We start from the raw sequence: 18,263 nt of genomic DNA on the forward strand, positions 1-18,263 counted from the left end.
GGATGTTAACTTCTAAAGGTACCTTTAAGTCTAAAAGCTCCTTTCTTATGCTCTATCTCCCTGTGAGAACTGGTTAAGTACATCTGTATGAGGAATTTGGGGATAAGTATGGAACCAATGAATGCATTTCTTTATATATATTATTGATTTCAGAGAGGAAGGGAAAGGGAGAGAGAGATAGAAACATCAATGAGGAGAGAGAATCATTGATTGGCTGCTTCCTGCATGCCCTACACTGGGGATGGAGCCTGCAACCTGGGCCTGTGCCCTGACCAAGAATCAAACCGAGACCTCCTGGTTCATAGGTCGATGCTAAACCACTGAGCCACAGCGGCCAGGAGAATGCATTTCTGAGAGCCTCCGATTCCAAGGCCTTCTTCCTCTTTATTAGCAACTGAGACATGCCTAGCCTTCCACAACAAACAAACTCCTGCGGAATGAAAGTGACTCAGGGTCCCTAGGGACCTCCATCTCCACTGGGGCCACCTACAAAGGAACTTCCATCAATTTCTAACAAGGTTTGATATCTGTGCTTGGATGAAGCTTGCTATTAATGCAGAAGTAAGCAGCACAGAATGCTAACCTTGAGTTCTGGCAATTTCAATGAAAATCCCACGGATCAGACTTGCAATCACACTGCAGCTTCAAAGAGCCAGCCACCAGGGAGCGTGCATCCGCCCCCACCAGCGCAGGTGAGATCTAACACTTCTTTGGCTTAATATTAATGCGGCAGCATGGTAATGAAAGCTTGTAAACCAACCTCTCTTGGTAAATGAATCTTCACTCCCTAAGGCAACCAGGAAAACCCCTCAATAAATAATGCGAGATAGCTATCGGAGGCCCATGGACACAGATCCTGTTCCCACTCCTGGCTTGCACTTCAGAGGCCTCATGCATTTTTCAGAGCTCATCGATACATCCTCCTACTCACTAGTGAACTTTAACAGCTACGCTGTGGCCCTGGCCGGTGGGGCTCAGTTGGTTGGAGCATTGTCCCTTACACCGAAAGGTGGCGGGTTTGATTCCAGGTCAGGGCACATACCCAGGTTGTGGGTTCCATCTCTGGTCTGGGTGCATGTGGAGAGGCAATCGATCCATGTTTCTCTCTCACATCTACGTTTCTCTCTCCCTCGCTTTCTCCCCCTTCTCTATCTAAAATCAATAAAGAAAAACCAAAAGCAAAAAAAACACACACACAAAAACACACACACACACTACACTTGTGTACGAAGTGGGGCTTGGACTTAGTGGCTGCTCACGGCTCTTCTGAACTAAAGCAGTTCTCAACCAGAAGCAGGATTGGAATCTGCCCTGACTTTTAGGCAAGCATGGAGCTCATTAACAGGGACTGAGAAGTCCCCAGTGAGGAAGAGGCCATGGGGCTCAAAGAGAGCTTTCACGTGAGACCCACGGGGACCCACACACTGGGGGACACTAAGGAGGAGCCCAGCTGGGGCCTTGTACCTGCTCAGCCATGAGGCTGCAGACCCATCTCAGCAACCCCTGTACATACTGAGTCGTCCCATGGAAGGGCCGAGTTAGCCTGGAAATCAGTACCTTCCAGACAGAGGAAGTAGATGCTTGTAGATTTCAGGAGGCCAGAGAGTTGGAGCCCAGAGAGCAGGGGTCATGCCTGGTGAGGAAGACGAGGCTGGCCTCTCAGAACCTCGGAGGTCTTTATCCCGAGAGCAAGGCATCTGGACTGGAGAGGGCTGGCTACATCACTTGAATTTATGGCTGTAGCTTCCCAGTGTGAGAAGTAGGCTGCATTAGGACTTGGTGCCAGCCATGTCTACACGGGACCACAGTGAAAGACGATGGTCTTTGCTGTTCTCTTCTTAGCTTTTTGTATGTTCCCAGGTTGCTCCTGACTCATCATGGCATCTCACTGGGCCATGTGTAGTCTGTCTGTCTGTCTCCCGCCCGCACCCACCCCCCCCGCCCCGTGTGTAGGAGGGGTGGTGCCTGACTTCCATAAGCTGGATTTTGCCTTGTTTCTTCAACCCCCTTGTTTGTCAGTCTTGTGTCTTTCAGACTCTTGGTCTGCTGCCATGATACTCCATGCTATTCTGATAAACTATGGAGACTGTGGGACGTGTTGGTTTAATATACAGTATTAGCACTTTTATGTCTTTGAGTAATACCGGGTGCAGTATCTTTTCATGGAGAAGAGAGTCAATAACTATGGGATGAATAAATGAGTGCAATATACTTGTTATATTTGTGTTTCTGTCGATGCAATCACCGTGGTGAGCCTCTGCTTGCATCTGCAGTCCTGGAATCTAGAAGCTTCCTTCTGCTCACACCACAGGACACAGGGAGCCCACCTGCCTCTCCGTCACAGGTCTGTCAGGCACAGGCCTCCTCCTCACCTTCCACTATCTTTGGGCTCCCCAACAACTAGAGCTGAACCCCAATAAGAGAACCAAGAAAGGCAGCGAGCTGGCGAAAGGGCCCAGAGGCCAGAGAAAAGGCTGTCGGAACAAAAGAACAGACTCAGGCACTGGGGGACACACAGCAGCAGCTGCGAAAACCTGCAAGCACCTGGCAGATCTGTGGGCTCAGTGCTGCGACCAGTGCAGGGTGGGGAGGAGGCGGCTGCAAAAGGCCAGTGGCTTAGAGTTCCCAGCTTGGGGCCCTTCCGAACATGCGCCACTTTACGTGTCCAAGGGACATCGGACTAAAATAAAAACCTGCAAGCACCTGGCAGATCTGTGGGCTCGGTGCTGCAACCAGTGCAGGGTGGGGAGGAGGAGGCTGCAAAAGGCCAGTGGCTTAGAGAGTGGGCTTAGAGTTCCCAGCTTGGGGCCCTTCCGAACACGCGCCACTTTACGTGTCCAAGGGACATCGGACTAAAATTAAAGCAGGGTCTTTAAGAAGACAAAATTGCAAATGCACATCAGAGAGACTTGGTTTTCCAGGAAGGAGCCAAGATGAGCACATTCGAATATTTAGGTCCACCCAGAGCGGGGAGTGAAAAGTAATGTGCGGAGGTGTTGCTAATGGCTCCAGGGTCCTTCTAACTTGAATCTAAGGGGTATTTGAAAGATTGTACATTTGGCAGCTCAGAGGGATCTCTTGCTCTCAAGGTCATTCCTGTCTCCCAGCCTTTATCTCCTTTCTTCCCTCTGGACCCCTGTTCCCTGAGGATCTCTGCTTCATCCGCTGGTCACTCAGAGAACTGCCCAGGCGGCAGCAGGCAGTGGCCATTTCCAGCCGGGAAAGGGCAGCTGCTTTCATCATGGAACAGCTGAGGTCAAGGCTGGGGTCCCGGGGTGTGACAGCTGAGCTCCAAAGGGGCAGAAGTTTCCCCGCTGCTAGCGGGGCAGGCCCTATTAGGTTGCACATTTGAAGCTTTCACTTGATTTAAGTAGCTTTCTGCCATGGCATCTCTCGAGGGCATAGGGTACGCATCATGAATAAAGAAGCAGTAACCCAAGAACGGCAGAAACTGGCTCAAGATGCTACCTGAAACCAAGACGAGACGCTGTAATCCAAGTCTCAGAAGCCACCCTGGGCAAGAGGAAAAGAAGCGGTTACACTTTCCAGCTGTTTCTTGGAGGAATACAGAGTTTGGTTTGCTTGTTTTGTTTGTTTTTAAAGACGGAAATAGCCATCTCTTACTGAAGAAAACAGAACAAGTACACACGTGGTACTGTACTTAAAATATACAAGTCCTAGAAATGCAGCACATTCCAAATCCAGGAATTACTAAAACTCTAAAGCTAGATCCTGAGGTGTGCCTCAGGGGTGAGCTGGCCACATTTCCTGGGGCAACCCCCCCCACCCTTAGCTGAGGAAGAGCTTCCGCTCAACTTGTTAAGAGCAAGGAGAGAAAAGAAATTACTCTGTTTAAAGTTCGCCTGGAAGATGGCACGCACTTCCATGTCCTCTGGTATTTTACTCACAATTCCTAATAACCTTCATATTTTAACCAAGTGGCCAGCCTTATCACTGTCAGCCACAACCTATTCATTCGCTCGACAATGTTTATTAAGCACCTACTATGTGCCAGACAGAGCGTTAGGAGCATGTATTCAATTCCACTAAACCATTTAAACATATTCCTCCAACAGTCACTCTGCTGCCAGGTATCTGCTAGACTCTGGGAGAGAAATACAAGACGTGTTTCCTATCTTCCCAGAGCCACCATTTGGCCAAGTTCATTTAACTAGATCTTTATTTGTAGAGAGTTTAAAAGCTTGGGATTGTAAATGGGAAAAGGTAATTAAAAAAGAGGACCCGATGGGAGGAGAAGGCTAGCCGGAGACTTTGAAGGCTGCCCAGAGACACACTCTGACTGAGAACCGCCCAGAACCACGCAAAGCACAGGCACACCCAAGGCACTGCTAGTTTGATGTGGTCCCCAGTCAGCAGGATAATAAATTGTCACCCGGGGTCTTGAGTCCGGTGTGGTGTTTAGTTGTATTATAAGGAGCAACAGAAAGGCTTCCAGAAGGATGAGGTATTTTTTCCCCTAAAAAGCCTATTTAATGTTAACCAAATAGTCATCTCGTGTGGACCAAAGTTGGTGGACATGAGGATTCCCACTGATTTAAAATATTATTCATTCCTAAAGTTATAAAATCATTTTAGTCTAAGGCAGCGGTCGCCAACCGGCGGTCCTCAGACCACTGGTGGTCCGTGAGGAGCGAAAGGTTGGTGACCGCTGGTTTAAGGAGTATGTTAAGATGATAGCAACTTATGTAGTTGCGATCTTTTCACTGCTTTAATGGATCCAGGCAATAACATCATGAAAAAGGCTTAAACTTTTTTCACTATTAAGCCAACAATATGAACAAGTCATCAGAAAGAAACTCAAGCCCTGACTTATTTCAAGGCCGGCACAAACGGGACAGTCCTATAACCCAGGAGCTCATCCGTGAAGGGGGCACGGCGGCCGTGTCTCTTAGATGGAAGCCTAAGGTACCTAACTGGGTGGGACGGCTATGACATGGGTGCTCCCCAGGACATCAATGGCCCCTGAAGGAGAACAAACAAAAGAAGGAAGGGAGAAGGGAGCCAGCAGCAACCCTGGAGACACCCTGGAGTCACTGGGAACTAACAATGTCAACAGGCAACAACAGACACAACTGCTAACAGTTTCACCTGTGTATGTTCCATTTGTCTTACACAAACCCCATAGAGTCGGCGCCGATGTTGTAACCACAGAACCAGCTCAAAGTGGTCCTGTCCTGTTTCTGAAAAAACCCAGAACCCAAGTTTAAACCTTGAATACGCCACTCAAGAGTAACACCTGTGGGCCCTTAACTCCCCAGCCCACCCCAGAGCCAAAGGACCAAGGCTTGACCAGAACCACAGCACCAGGGACCCTTCCAGAAGCAAAGGGGCCGCTGTCCAGGAGATTCAGTGCTGAAACCCCTTAAATCTTGCTCCGACTCCTCCATCGGGGAGACAGAGTTGAACTTTGCCTCCTGCCTCCTTGCCATGTGACTTCCTCGTAACCAGAGCTTTTTCTTTTCTCAAACCCATGCCATAGTATTGGCTTCTATGTGCATCGGGCAGTGAGTGCTTGCTGGGTAACAATGTTTTGCCCATTTTATAGATGCAGCAACTGAAGCCCAGCAAGACTAAGGACATGCCCACAGGCATGCGTTCTTGCCTCCTGTCCTTTGTTAAAAAATGTATTTTTATTGATTTCAGAGAGGAAGTGAGAGAGAGATAGGAACATCAATGGTGAGAGAAAACCATTGATTAGCTGCCTCCTGCATGCTCCCCCTCCCCCCAGCTTCCCCTCCCTACTGGTGATTGAGCCTGCAACCCAGGCATGTGGCCTGACTGGGAATCAAAACGTGACCTCCTGGTTCATAGGTTGATGCTCAACCACTGAGCCACACTGGCTGAGCTCTCCTCTCCTATCTTCCACACATTCAGGCGGGGCAGCCACAGAAAGTCACGGCAGTTTGTCCTACATGTCTCTCCATTTGCTTGCACGTAAGTGTCAATAATAAAAAAATACTTGAAATAACAACACCCATAAATAACAGCGCATCCTCTCCCCGAGGAGGTAGCGGAATGAAACTAAATGAAGCCATCACTCTTTATTGTCTGCTGGCGAGGATCTCTGCCTCTGCTCGGAAGATTAGTCGCTGGATAGACAATTCTCATTTTATATATTTTTATGTATTTATGAGGCTCATTTCAGCTGGGCCTTATGCCATAAAACCCAAAGGAATCACAGTAATTTAAAAGTGAAGATAAATGTTTGAAATAGAACCAGTGTCGCGGTTCAGGAAATGGGAGAAAGAGAAATACACCTGGATTCAACAAGAAGGGACAGGCCAGTCTGCAAAGCAAAGTCTACAGGCACCTATTTCAGTGTGAGGAAAAGAGGTGATTTTTCAGAGAATAACTATGACTGGCTGCCTTGGTTTGGACCCAGTCTAACAAGGTGCTTATTTGCCCTGTATAGTGGTATGCAAACACCGGAGCCAACACTTAAGAACTGCGAGTGTCCATATAAAACCAAGATTTCTGGCTTCTCTTGAGAAACTCGCTCATACTGGGGCCCCATTTTCACTTGGGATCAGTTGGGGGGAGCTTGCTAGGGCCATTTGCTCTAGATCAGCGGTTCTCAACCTGTGGGTCTCGACCCCTTTGGGGGTCGAACGACCCTTTCACAGGGGTCGCCTAAGACCATCGGAAAACACATATATAATTACATATTGTTTTTGTGATTAATCACTATGCTTTAATTATGTTCAATTTGTAACAATGAAATTGGGGGTCACCACAACATGAGGAAGTGTATTAAAGGGTCGCGGCGTTGGGAAGGTTGAGAACCACTGCTCTAGATAGTCCCTGAGCTCTTAAATTGTTCCTATCCCATCACTCCCTTTTCCTGCTTCGTAATCTCTTCATTCAGTTACATGATCTGCTAGGCCCTGCAGGCCTTAGGGTTTGCAGCTCCATCCACAAACCCAGACCACCTCCCAGGCTCAAGGCAGAGACCAAACTGTGACGGATGTGACATTAGCCAGTCACTGTCACGTGGGTAACTCAGTAAAACCAGGGTCCAAATGCTGGTGCACAGTAGGGCCTCTCTCCTCTGAAGCCCTCAGGGCAGCAGGTTTAAAACACAGCCCCGTGATTCTGAAGCTCCTCTCATTACATGGTGGGAGCCTCCCTCTCTAGAATCTGGGCTCCTTGAACAATAGAATATGGCAGAAGTGACAGGTCACTTTCTAGCCCCAGCCTTAAGAAACTGGCTATTTCCACTGTCTGTCTCTTGGGACACTGGTTCTTAGCACAGAGTCACCATGACATGAGGAAGCCCAAGCCACCTTGTGGCGGAGAAACGTACATAGGGCGGATGCAGCTAGCACCAACTCTCCACGGGGCCAGGGAGGGAGCCACTTTGCAGGTGGCTCCTCCAGCCCTAATTGAGCCTCCTGTCTGACCTGCTGGAGCAGAGATGAGCTGTCTCCACGCAGCACCGCGCAAATTTCAAACTCATTAACAAAATAAGTGATTGCTGTTGTAAGCCAACAGCTTTGGCATGGTTCACTACGCAGCAGTCAATAAACAGAACAGCATTCTAAACCCCAAGCGGGCTCTCAGGGTAGACAGGTGTGAATCGGGGCGGGAGCTTCCCTACACAATGGTGCGCGCATTTCCTGCTCACCTGGCCGATGTGCCTTCGGAACCGCCATGTTCATCACTCGCCCTCCATCCTGAGGTTTGGGGGGAGACGCAGTGAACCTGCAGATCCCCGACTCTGAAGGGGTGCTGGAGGTCAGACTGTCTGTGTACTCATTTGTCCCTGCCGTCAACTGTTCGGATGATGTGTCCGAGATGAAGCACTCGGTGATGGTGAACTTGGCGTGCCTCAGCTGCTCTTCCATCTTGGCGTGCTCGTAGGCCCTGGCCAGCTCTTCGTAGGTGGAGGAGGCACTTTCAGTGGAGACCATGCTGCTCCGAGCTCGATCTGCACCGGGAAGCAGAGCAGCAAGGTGGGGGAATGATCACTATTTTGCACAGACTGACCACCCTCCCCGGCTTGGGGCGATTTCTCCCAGGTCACAGGACCACGCAGCAGGCGTCCTGGGTCTTTGAGGACTGCCTTTGTCACCCAGAGGCCACTTCAGAAGCCTCCGCAAAGTGGGCTCAGGACACTGTGTTTCCAATGGTGGGGTGGGGGTAGGGCATCACTGTAGTCAGATACCCCAGCCTGGGGCATTTCCATAAATCAGTAAAGCAGCCCCCTTTAAAAATTCTGCTTTTCGCCCTAGCCAGTTTGGCTCAGTGGATAGAGCGTCAGCCTGCAGACTGAAGGGGCCCAGGGTCGTTCTGGCCAAGGGCATATGCCCAGGTTGCGGGCTCGATCCCCAGTAGGGGGTGTGCAGGAGACAGCTGATCAATGATTCTCTCTCATCATTGATGTTTCTATCTCTCTCTCCCTCTCCCTTCCTCTCTGAAATCAATAAAGATATATTTTTAAAAAATCCTGCTTTCCATTCAAACAGAATTTTTGGGAATGTGCCTAAATGACCTGCCCTCCCTACTTGGATTTGCAAATGGCTCTGTACCATAGAGACTCTGATGGACGGGAAGGACAAGCTCCGCAGCTCAGCGTCTCTAGCCTGGGCGTGGCTTGGTCACGTCAGGGAGACGTGATGAGGGTTAGAAACCAAGCCGTGACTAAGCACAGAAATTGGCCACTAGGCAGAATGGCCCCCGGCCCCTGGGACTCATTCTTTGAGGCTGCCACCCTGGGTGGGGACAGGAACCTTGCCAGGCCTGAAAGGGTGCGGCTGATTGGAGGAATCTCTGCATTTCAAGCCCCCGAGTGTCAAAGTTTTGAAGTCGCCTCTGGGGAACTCTGAGAGTCTTGTAAGAGAACTAACAGCCATAAAAATAAAGGTACAAGGTGACACTCCGCCTTGGAAACACTATTTTTGCAGAATATCTTCCAGAACAAAAGAAAATGAGTGTTAAAATTCCCCACAGCGATTAGGTTTAGATAGAATTCTTTGCAAAATTTAAGATGGGAGGGGGGTAGGCAGCCCAGTGCTATTTTTAGGGGCTGTCTTCTCTCCGAAGTGAAATCTGGGTGGTTGATGGCACAGACAAGATAACTTACCTTATAATCAAGCCCTGCTTAATTGTCAAGCGGGGCACCCTAGAGGTGCTCCGACCTTGTCACTTAGCTCCAAGTGCAGCATCTTCATCCTGGAGAAGGTAGCGGGTCAGATGCCCTCCCAGCACAACCAGACATGATTGCCCTTGTGTGGGTGAACATGTGAACATGTCTGTGTCTGCCAGCGGGCGGGAATGAGAAGGAGAACGCAGCCTGAGCTGAGACTCGGGGCACCTGCAGAATGCTGCCTCTTGGTTCTGTGTGCAGAAGTCACTGGCCTGGAAGGTGCCCTGCTGTGCACCGCATTGGTGTCTGTTAGACAAATGCCCGCACGTTCCCATTTGAAAGTGACCTTGAAAGGGAATACGTACAAATGTATGTACGTAGGAGCCTGCAAAGCCCTTGGTGTGAGCGGGCTCATCCCCGGTGTGGGGAGGAGGTGTGGAGCTACCTGTGTCCTGTGAGGGGCTGACGCTGTAGCTGTCACTCTCCTTGTCCATCGATCCTGCGGCCCTGGGCGTGGGCAGCCTCCAGTCGGTGGTGAGGGTGTGTGTTGAAATGGTGGGGTGGGGTCTGTTGAGGGTCCACTGGCTGGCGTACCGGTTTCTCGCTGTGGGCCCAGCCTTGGCGTTCCTCCTGGTGGTGGGATCTGTGAAGAGTCAAGAACAATGTCTGTCTCGGTCGCTGGAGGTGTGTGGTCAGCTGTGATAAAGGTGTTAAATACTGTGCTCCCGACCCAGCCCTATGACCCTCCCTGCAGGCTCCTGCCTCCAGGAAGCCCTCCGTGACTATCCCTGCCCCGAGCATGCATTTCCTTCCTCCCATGGTTGGAGACATTCATGTGATTCTGAAGCATTTAAAGGAGCTCTGTAAGGGGAAGGACATTAGAACTGGATTCAGCTGTTACGGATCAGAACCATGCTTCTGGCTCTGAATAGTTTCATGGCCCAATGCATGCCACTTAATAAACTTCCCGAGACTCCCCGTCTTCCGTAACACAAGGAGCTCGGCCAACGCGCTCTAACTCGGCTTCCTTTCTACAGTCCTCCTCCCGTGATGTGTTGTTATAGGTTGAATTATGTCTCCCTAAAAGGTGTGTCCACATCCTAATTCCCAGGACCTCAGAATGTGATCTAATCTGGAAACGGGTCACTGCAGAGAGATGTAATTAGTTAGGATGAGGTCACACCGGAGCAGGGCGGGCCCCTGGTCCAACATGCCTGGTGTCCGTATAAGAGGAGACAGACAGGGCAGGGAGCAGGTTATGGGACGGGAAGGCAGAGACTGCAGTGACGTAGCCGTAGGCCAAGGAACGTCAAAGATTGTCAGCAACCTTCAGAAACTAGGAGGAGGCCAGGAAGGATCTACCCTTACAGGTGTCAGAGGGGGAATGACCCTTGATCTTGGACTTCTGGCCTCCAGAACTATGAGACCAATTTCTGTTCTAAGTCACTGAGTTTGTGGTCCATTGTTGCGGTCGCCCCAGACAACTAATCCGGGCGTCTCCCATATACCGTGTTCTTGTATCGACTCACTGCCTGGAGTAAGACTGTTGTATTCATTCATTAAATTGCACGTTCCCAGAGCAGAGGGACGATGCCTTTTTGTCCTAATGCTCTCTTAGGCCTTTGCACATGGGAGCTTAACTCAGTGAAACTGTCTGAACTTTGACGCAGATTTGGATATTCACCGTGGAGACCAGTTAATGAGTGTCTGGATATCACTGTCCACCAGCTCCCAAAGCACAGGGGCTGTGTCCACACAGGCTGTTGCCACACAGGTTACACTTTCTCTAAATCCAGAACCAAAATCAACAGGTCAGGGGAGGGTAGAGGGGGGGGAAGGGGGACCAAGTTCCTTGCTCAACTCTCCAGTGAGCGAAGGAAAAGCTGTCCTAACAGCACAGACTGCTGGGCACTGGGGTGGACACGCCTCTCCCTTCTGGAAGCCTGTGGGAAGCAGAGGGGCTCAGGTGCCTGTAAGGATTTTTCTGGGCTCCGGCCTAAGGCAGCAGAAGATGCCACATGGGCGGCTTCCACCTTTATGTTCTCTGCTTCTCAAAGAGGAACTCTAAGCAGTCACCTTTCAACATGGTCTGGCCGCTTCTAAACACAGCCAGCCGTCCATGCTCACTGCTCACCATTAATGGAGCAATTCCAAAGGAACAAAACCAGGAGGCCAAGCGGCAGTGTATTGCCCTGCCTGGCTTCTGGGCTCCCAGGAGCCTGCGTGCCTGACCAGGACAGGGCTGCGCACCCAGCCTTGGGTCCCTTTGCAGAGCTGACTCTCATCCCTGGCACACGCAGGTCCTTAGATGAATACGTATGGTCCAGGGCCACTTTATGGATGGAGCGATGGAAGCTCAGAGAGAAGCGACCCGGTTATTAAGTGATGAACATGGAGCCCAACACTTGACTTTCGGTCCAGAGGTCGCCCATCACTCAACCACACACGTCCTCGCCCTGCACAGCTAAGTGCTCTGATGCGCTGTCCCCTGGGCACGGGCTCGTCTATAATTCCATGTTGGGTCACGGCAGGCCGACCCTGAAAGCGGGGAAATGACTTGCTTTTGAAATGGAGGATTTTCCTCTGCAAGTTTCTGGTTACTGGACTTGGGACCTAATCCATCATTCTACAGCGCTGGAGAGAAGCACTGAGACGGCAGCCAAATCAATAGAATTTAAGGCTTCCTGGGTCATTAATACGCTCTGTCTTGGTGCCTACTCTCCGGGGCATTGATTTTAAGACACATTTCTTCCTGTACTTGCACAATTTCAGGGAAGACTTTAATTGGGAGACTTTTTTTTTGCCTTGATTAGAATGCGAGCGATGGCCGAGCGCCGAGCTCTCTGGACAGCCAGGTAGGAATGATAAGTGTTTCTCCACGGAAATGCCAGGAGAGAGGTTCCTTAAGAGAGAGACACACTCTCATGGGTGGGAGGCGAAATGTCCTCCAGGCACGAGGATTTGAGAAGGGAGCTTGTTATTTAAATGCTAATGAGTCTCTTCCAGAAAATTACCCAGTTCCTTACATACATGCTGCGGGTTCTCATTTTTATTCTTCTTGAAGTTTCTTGCAACTGCTAAGGCTGTGGACCAGGTTTATACCTGGTATGGATGCTTGTGGGGGAGGGGTCAGCTGGATAGTCCCATTTCAAGGACACAATTTTCTCCAGTCCCCCAAAACCCTCGCCTGCGTTCCCTCCGTCAAGCCCACCCACCCGTGGTGGGGCCGAGACCCTCACTCCCTCAGCCCCCTTGCTCACTGACATCCCCCCTGTAGAAGGTTCCATGGGCAGGAAGCACTTGTCAGCTTCTAGTCAAAGCTCCAGCTCTTCTCAAGGTAATTTGATTCTTCCCCCCTTTTCTCTAGACCAGGACAGCCGGGCCGTGGCCTGATAATGTTGGGAATATAGGTCATGATATTACTTTCCTGAACCGCAGCCTGCAGTTCCGTTCTGCTCTGGGCAAACGTGTCTTAATCTATAGCATGCGGGGGTAGTTGACACATTTTTGTCATAATCAGGTTTTTGGAGCTGCTGTGTGCTTGAACTGAACTCTTCTCTATGACAGCGCCTGAGACAGCAGCGAAAGTCAAAATTTTACTTGGATCCCACACGGTAGCTTCCTTTGTCTATTTCACTAGCTCATCTACTGACCTAACGCGTGTTGGAATTCACTGCTCCTGTGTGGAAAGCCTTTTATGTGACTCCCCAACGTTGTAATATAAATACAACTTAGCGATGCGCCTCATGCTTGCTAGATGGCTAATGAATGAGAGGGTAGTGACATACATAATTCTTGGCCTCTCAGCATCGGCTCTGAATTTGCATTAAGCTCCTGCCCATGGAATCAAGTGATTTTCATGATCCTGAATTTGGGATGAGGGGATTTTGTGGATAATGGGGTCATAAAACATGTCATGGGTGCCGTGATCATGGTATTAATCTGTTTTTATTCCCTGATATTATAGGTGTCCAGGCCGCAGTTTTTCATGAGGAATTTCCCAGTTGTCTCAGAGAGAAGATGAAACTAGCAGGACTGGCTACTCCTGTCACTCAATAAACCAACATTCCTCACGGGATTATATACACGATGCTCCTCGCCCAATATAATTTCTCCGCAGTGCTGTGTCCAGTACCACTCTGGGCGATGGAGTGTGCGTTCTTTCAAAGTCTCAACAAAAAAGATCCAATCCATGTTGTAAACTCTTCCTACTGAACAGATATTGGAATTTACGGGCTCCCTGGATGTCCTGTTAGGAGCATCATCTCTACTTAAAGGCAACACAGGGGGTTGAGAGTGGGCGCTTTGGAGCTAGGTGCCCTAACTCCAGCTTTGCTACTGGCTGGCTGTGAGCTCATCGGATGTGCCTACTCCCCTCGCCTCTGAGGTCTGGGGCAACATCACCCACCTGCAGAGCCTCTGTGAGACGTGGAGAGATGAAGCTGTGGGCACAAGGGAGGGCTCAGCAAATCTCAAGGCCCAGCCCATGATTCCTGAGTGACAAGCACCAAGCAAGGGATGGAGCATGCCCTGTCTAATGGGAAGATGCTAGCAGGACATTTGGTAGGCTGATCCAGGATGGCTAGAAACTCAATTTAGAGGGTTTGACAGAGAAAATACCCATTAAAAATCATCAAACAAGCCTGGCCGGTGTAGCTCAGTGGTTGAGCATCGACCCAGGAACCAAGAGGCTGCCGGTTTGATTCCCAGTCAGAGCACACGCCTGGGTTGCAGGCTTGATCCCCTGTGGAGGGCACGCAGTAGGCAGCCGATTGATGATGCTTTTCTCTCATCAATGTTTCTATCTCTCTCTCTCCCTTTCTTTCTCTCTAAAAAATCAATAAAAACATTTTGAAGAAATGTTTTCTGTGGTGCAGAAAGTGCTGGTAGGACAGGAGCTGCGGCTGGTGCATTTCTCAGTCCAGCTCCGTGCACATCAGGTGCTGCGTAGATGCTCTTTGCACAAATGAATGAGTGGATGACTTCCAGGTAAATATGACAAAACAAAACAAAACAAACCCCAGGTCAAATCTAGTGTTTACCACTTCACATGTGTTTGTAACCTTGCACATTTTGTAAGTAAAATAGATGATGGTAATAATCTCATTGGTGAGAGTCTGCAAAGTGTGCTGGGGGGACTCTGTACATGTTAAAAGGAACCCTTCCCACTGGGGGAGGAGATACAGTGTCTCAGGAAATGGAGAACAGAGAGGGAAAGAGCAGACTGCCCAAGTCCTGTTTAAAATGCTAACTGTGAGTTCTTTTCTATCCCCTCTACTCTGGTTTCAGAGCTTGACAGTCGGTCAGCATCCTATATAATAAAAGCCTAATATGCTAAGTGTCCAGTTGTCCGGTCATCCGTTCAACCAATCAAAGCATAATATGCTAATGATAGGCTAAGGTCACTCAACTGCTCGCTATGACGTGAACTAATCACCAGGGGGAAGACGCTCCGATCGGTAGGTGAGCTTGCTGCTGGGGTCTGGCGGAATTGGGACTAGCGAGATGGGCCGGACACTCCCTGGAGCCCTCCTGCGGTCCCATCCCAGCTGGCCAACCTCCTGCGTCCCTCCCTGGCCCCAAACGTGCATGGGTGGGGTCCCTCAGCCTGGTCTGTGCCCTCTTGCAATCTGGGACCCCTGGGAGTATGTTGGAGAGGTGGTTTGGACCCGATCCCGCAGGCCAGGCCGAGGGACCCCACTGGTGCACGAATTCGTGCACCGGGCCTCTAGTTTCTGTATATTTACCGGACTCCTACTGCGTGCAGTGCTTGTGATGAGTTGGGGAAGCTGACAGGAATGGAGTCCCAGCTTTTGGTGCATCCTACCCACATGACAGACAGGGAAGGGAACGGGGTATGGACACAGCCGAGGCCTGTGTTTCACAGGTTGAAAGAGACAGACGGCACATTGTGCGATGTCTCTCATCCTCGTAATAAGAATTTGTGGCAACTCTTTGGCAAATAGAAAATGCTTAGAGACACAGCATCCAGGATGCTGTCACATTCTAGTGTGCAAACAACTTATTTTAGACACTCTTCTTAAAAATAAGGATTTCCTACAATGACAACACAGTCCTACAGTAACTAGATTGGAACAACAAGGTCCTTTGTCATTGAGGAAATGGACTATCAGTGAACCTGGGCAAATATGCCAGGCTGCAGTGAGGACCTGCTCCAGGGGCCTGACGTGACACAGGTATCAGCCCTGGCAGCGGTGACAGGCTCCGTGGTACAAGAGGCAACCAGAGAACTGGGCTTTAGGAAGTGCCCGGTCCAGGTTCCTGGGGTAATTCTCCGGGAAGCGGGGGCAGCCACTGGCTCTACTTCTAAATAAAAATGAATGCACTTAGTCCCTCCCTCAGGGTGTGGTTAGGAGAGCATATTTAATGAAAAATGACCCCAAAGATCTCTCACTACTAGAGACTGTTCTGCAGATGCTGAATGGATGACTCTCCTTTTGTTCGGAACTAGAGATGGACGCATGCATTTGAGTAGGTTTGCCTACTGTTTGTCGACATTATTTAGTGCCTTCCTCGCAGATGGAAGAAGTGTGGCTTTATCAGCTGTGGTTGTTGCATGGGGCATGACCCTCAGGTGGAACCCCCAGGCTTAGAGGGAAAAGCACTGTGTGATGCTGGCCGAGAGCCCCTGCAGGACCGGGCCAGCCATTTCTTCAGTTCATCCTCACCACCTCTGAAGCATGGGCTGGAAACCCAGTTTTCCAGTGAATCTCAGTGAGGGTTAACATGGGTTTCCTGCATATTACACTGCTGCTTAGGGGTCGACCAGTTAGCTCCATGAAGCTCAGGGCATTGCACAAATGCTTGACAAGTCAGAAATTATGGAGAATAGCTTTTAACACTCTAATATTTATTTTTCTAATTATAACACTCTAAGGATATAAATTTTTGCAAAGAGAGTGATTAGAGGTTTAAAAGCTAGACATCAAAGCTTCCCAAAAGATAATAATCGGGAAATCAATTTCTCAGCCTTTAAAGAGATTTAGAAACAATTTCAATTATGAAGGGACAAGAATATCTCATTAATAAGCTCTAGACACCTATTAGGGGATTTAATTTCATTGCAGTAATTAATTTCCATATATCACATATGCAAATATTGAGAGCAAAATTGAATATGATCCCCAGACTCACCAGAATTCTATTTTTTCTCAAACAGTGTGTTCAGGACAAAATCATGAGCTTCGAGGACAGGCAGAGAGACTAACAGCTTTGGGCTGTTCACCTAACTCCGCTGAGACTCAGTTTTCTCTCTGTAAAATAGGGGCTATACCATGTACTGGATAAGTTGTTCCCTTGCAGGGCTGTTGCAAAGATAACAGATATGCTATCGTCTCTCCCAGTCCTGGCGCAGAAGATACACACTCATATTAATTACTTTTCTCTTTTCCCGTGTTGCCTAAATGTAACAAATGAATTTGACCTGAAATTTCGAGTACTTTCATAGTAAACCAGTACCAAGAGTTATTGGCTACAACTGACACAGTTTAATAACAGCTTAGATCAAGCAATAAAACTTCAACGTCCCAATTAATGATGCTGTCATCCCTATTGGTTTCTTAGGCCTAGGGCTGGCCACCCTTCCCCCATTTTCCTTTGACAGGGACGGAGCAGGTAACATGCTGTCAGCATCGATAACACCCACACCATTTAAGTGCTGTTGGACCACTCACTCGTTCCTGGCCGAGCATCTGACACATCCACTAGGGGCCCAGTGGCCTGCGACACCGATTGGTAATGGACCGTGTGGGTCACCGTCAGGGACTTCTGCTTTGCGGCCTCCCCAAAGTCAGCATCCGTCAGCAGCACCGTGGAGCGGTCATCTAGGGAACAGCAGGGACACAGAGCCAAATGTTTATCCCCTGTACATGACTCCTTGGCCTTTTCTTAACCACCACAACAACAACCTCATCTAAAGCAACAAAGACAACGAAAAATGGAAGCAGTGTGTTAGAGCTGGTCAAGAATTCTAAAAGTAGACTATCCCTAGGGGTTCCTTAGGGAGCATAAATGAAAGCACATGACCTCAGAGAAGGTTTGCTCCAATCCCTGGGGCCTGGTCTTTTTATTAGGAAGCACTGATTTGGGGGCGGGGCTTGCTGCAGCTTCCTGTTTGATAGAGTTTGGGATGGATGTGTCTGTCAAAAGCTCACCTGGGACAGCACCAGCGAGGTGGGCCCCACCTAGCTTCGGGCTGCCATCTGGAGGAAGCTCTGAGCACTAGAAAAATTCCACTGCAGGGTCTATCCCCGGGAGGTCACACTGAACTTGGCAAATGTTTGGGGGTGGGGATGGGGGGGAGAAGAGAAACAGTCTTCAGAGTGTAGGATTCCTCTCTTTTAATTTAATGTTTTTGAGGAATGTTCCTCTTCTTCTCACCTCTAGAGTCTCTGCTCCAGTGACTACAGGGGTGGGCAAACTTTTTGACTCGAGGGCCACAATGGGTTCTTAAACTGGACCGGAGGGCCGGAACAAAAGCATGGATGGAGTGTTTGTGTGAACTAATATAAACTCAAAGTAAACATCATTACAAAAAAGGGTACGGTCTTTTTTTTTTTAGTTTTATTCATTTCAAAAGGGCCGGATCCTTGCCCACGGCTGCTCTAGAGTGATGCTTTCTTAATGCAAATAACTCACCTGCATTGGCTGGGTCTATCCCCGGGAGGTCACACTGAACTTGGCAAATGTTTGGGGGTGGGGATGGGGGGGAGAAGAGAAACAGTCTTCAGAGTGTAGGATTCCTCTCTTTTAATTTAATGGTTTTGAGGAATGTTCCTTTTCTTCTCACCTCTTCTGTGCTCCAGTGACTCTAGCACATCCCTTAGTTGACTTCTCAAAATGACTCGCTTCTCAGAGTCTCCTAGCCCTACTGGTGTGGGGACACGTGGGTTCCTGGAGCAGGAGCCTGGGCTCAGATAAATGGGGGGCATTTCAGTGCTTGGAGCAGCAGTTGGTTGAGCTGCGTGTCATGATTAGGTTGTCTCAAGATTTTCATTACTTTACTTTGAGACTTTCCACACTTTCTTAAGAGCATCCTTACTCCAAGGGGAGCTTTGAGGAAAATATATGGATGTGTCAAGATTTTCATTACTTTACTTTGAAGACTTTCCAACTTTCTTAAGAGCATCCTTACTCC

The 18,263-nt window shown here is 49.3% G+C and overlaps 1 protein-coding gene across 2 annotated transcripts in view; it reads right to left on the bottom strand.

Moving 5' to 3' along the window:
• DSCAM (Down syndrome cell adhesion molecule) overlaps window positions 1–18,263 on the bottom strand; it is a 474,915-nt gene that overhangs the window by 6,916 nt on the left and 449,736 nt on the right. For both annotated transcript variants that reach the window (XM_014532929.1, XM_014532930.1), the window contains 3 exons: window positions 16,801–16,950; window positions 9,552–9,749; window positions 7,646–7,948 (listed from right to left, as the gene is read on the bottom strand). In XM_014532929.1, the coding sequence (XP_014388415.1) occupies window positions 7,646–7,948; window positions 9,552–9,749; window positions 16,801–16,950 (651 nt within the window). The remainder of the gene's footprint in view (window positions 1–7,645; window positions 7,949–9,551; window positions 9,750–16,800; window positions 16,951–18,263) is intronic.

Source organism: Myotis brandtii, unplaced genomic scaffold (genome assembly GCF_000412655.1).
Source record: "Myotis brandtii unplaced genomic scaffold, ASM41265v1 scaffold923, whole genome shotgun sequence".
NCBI lineage: Eukaryota > Metazoa > Chordata > Mammalia > Chiroptera > Vespertilionidae > Myotis > Myotis brandtii.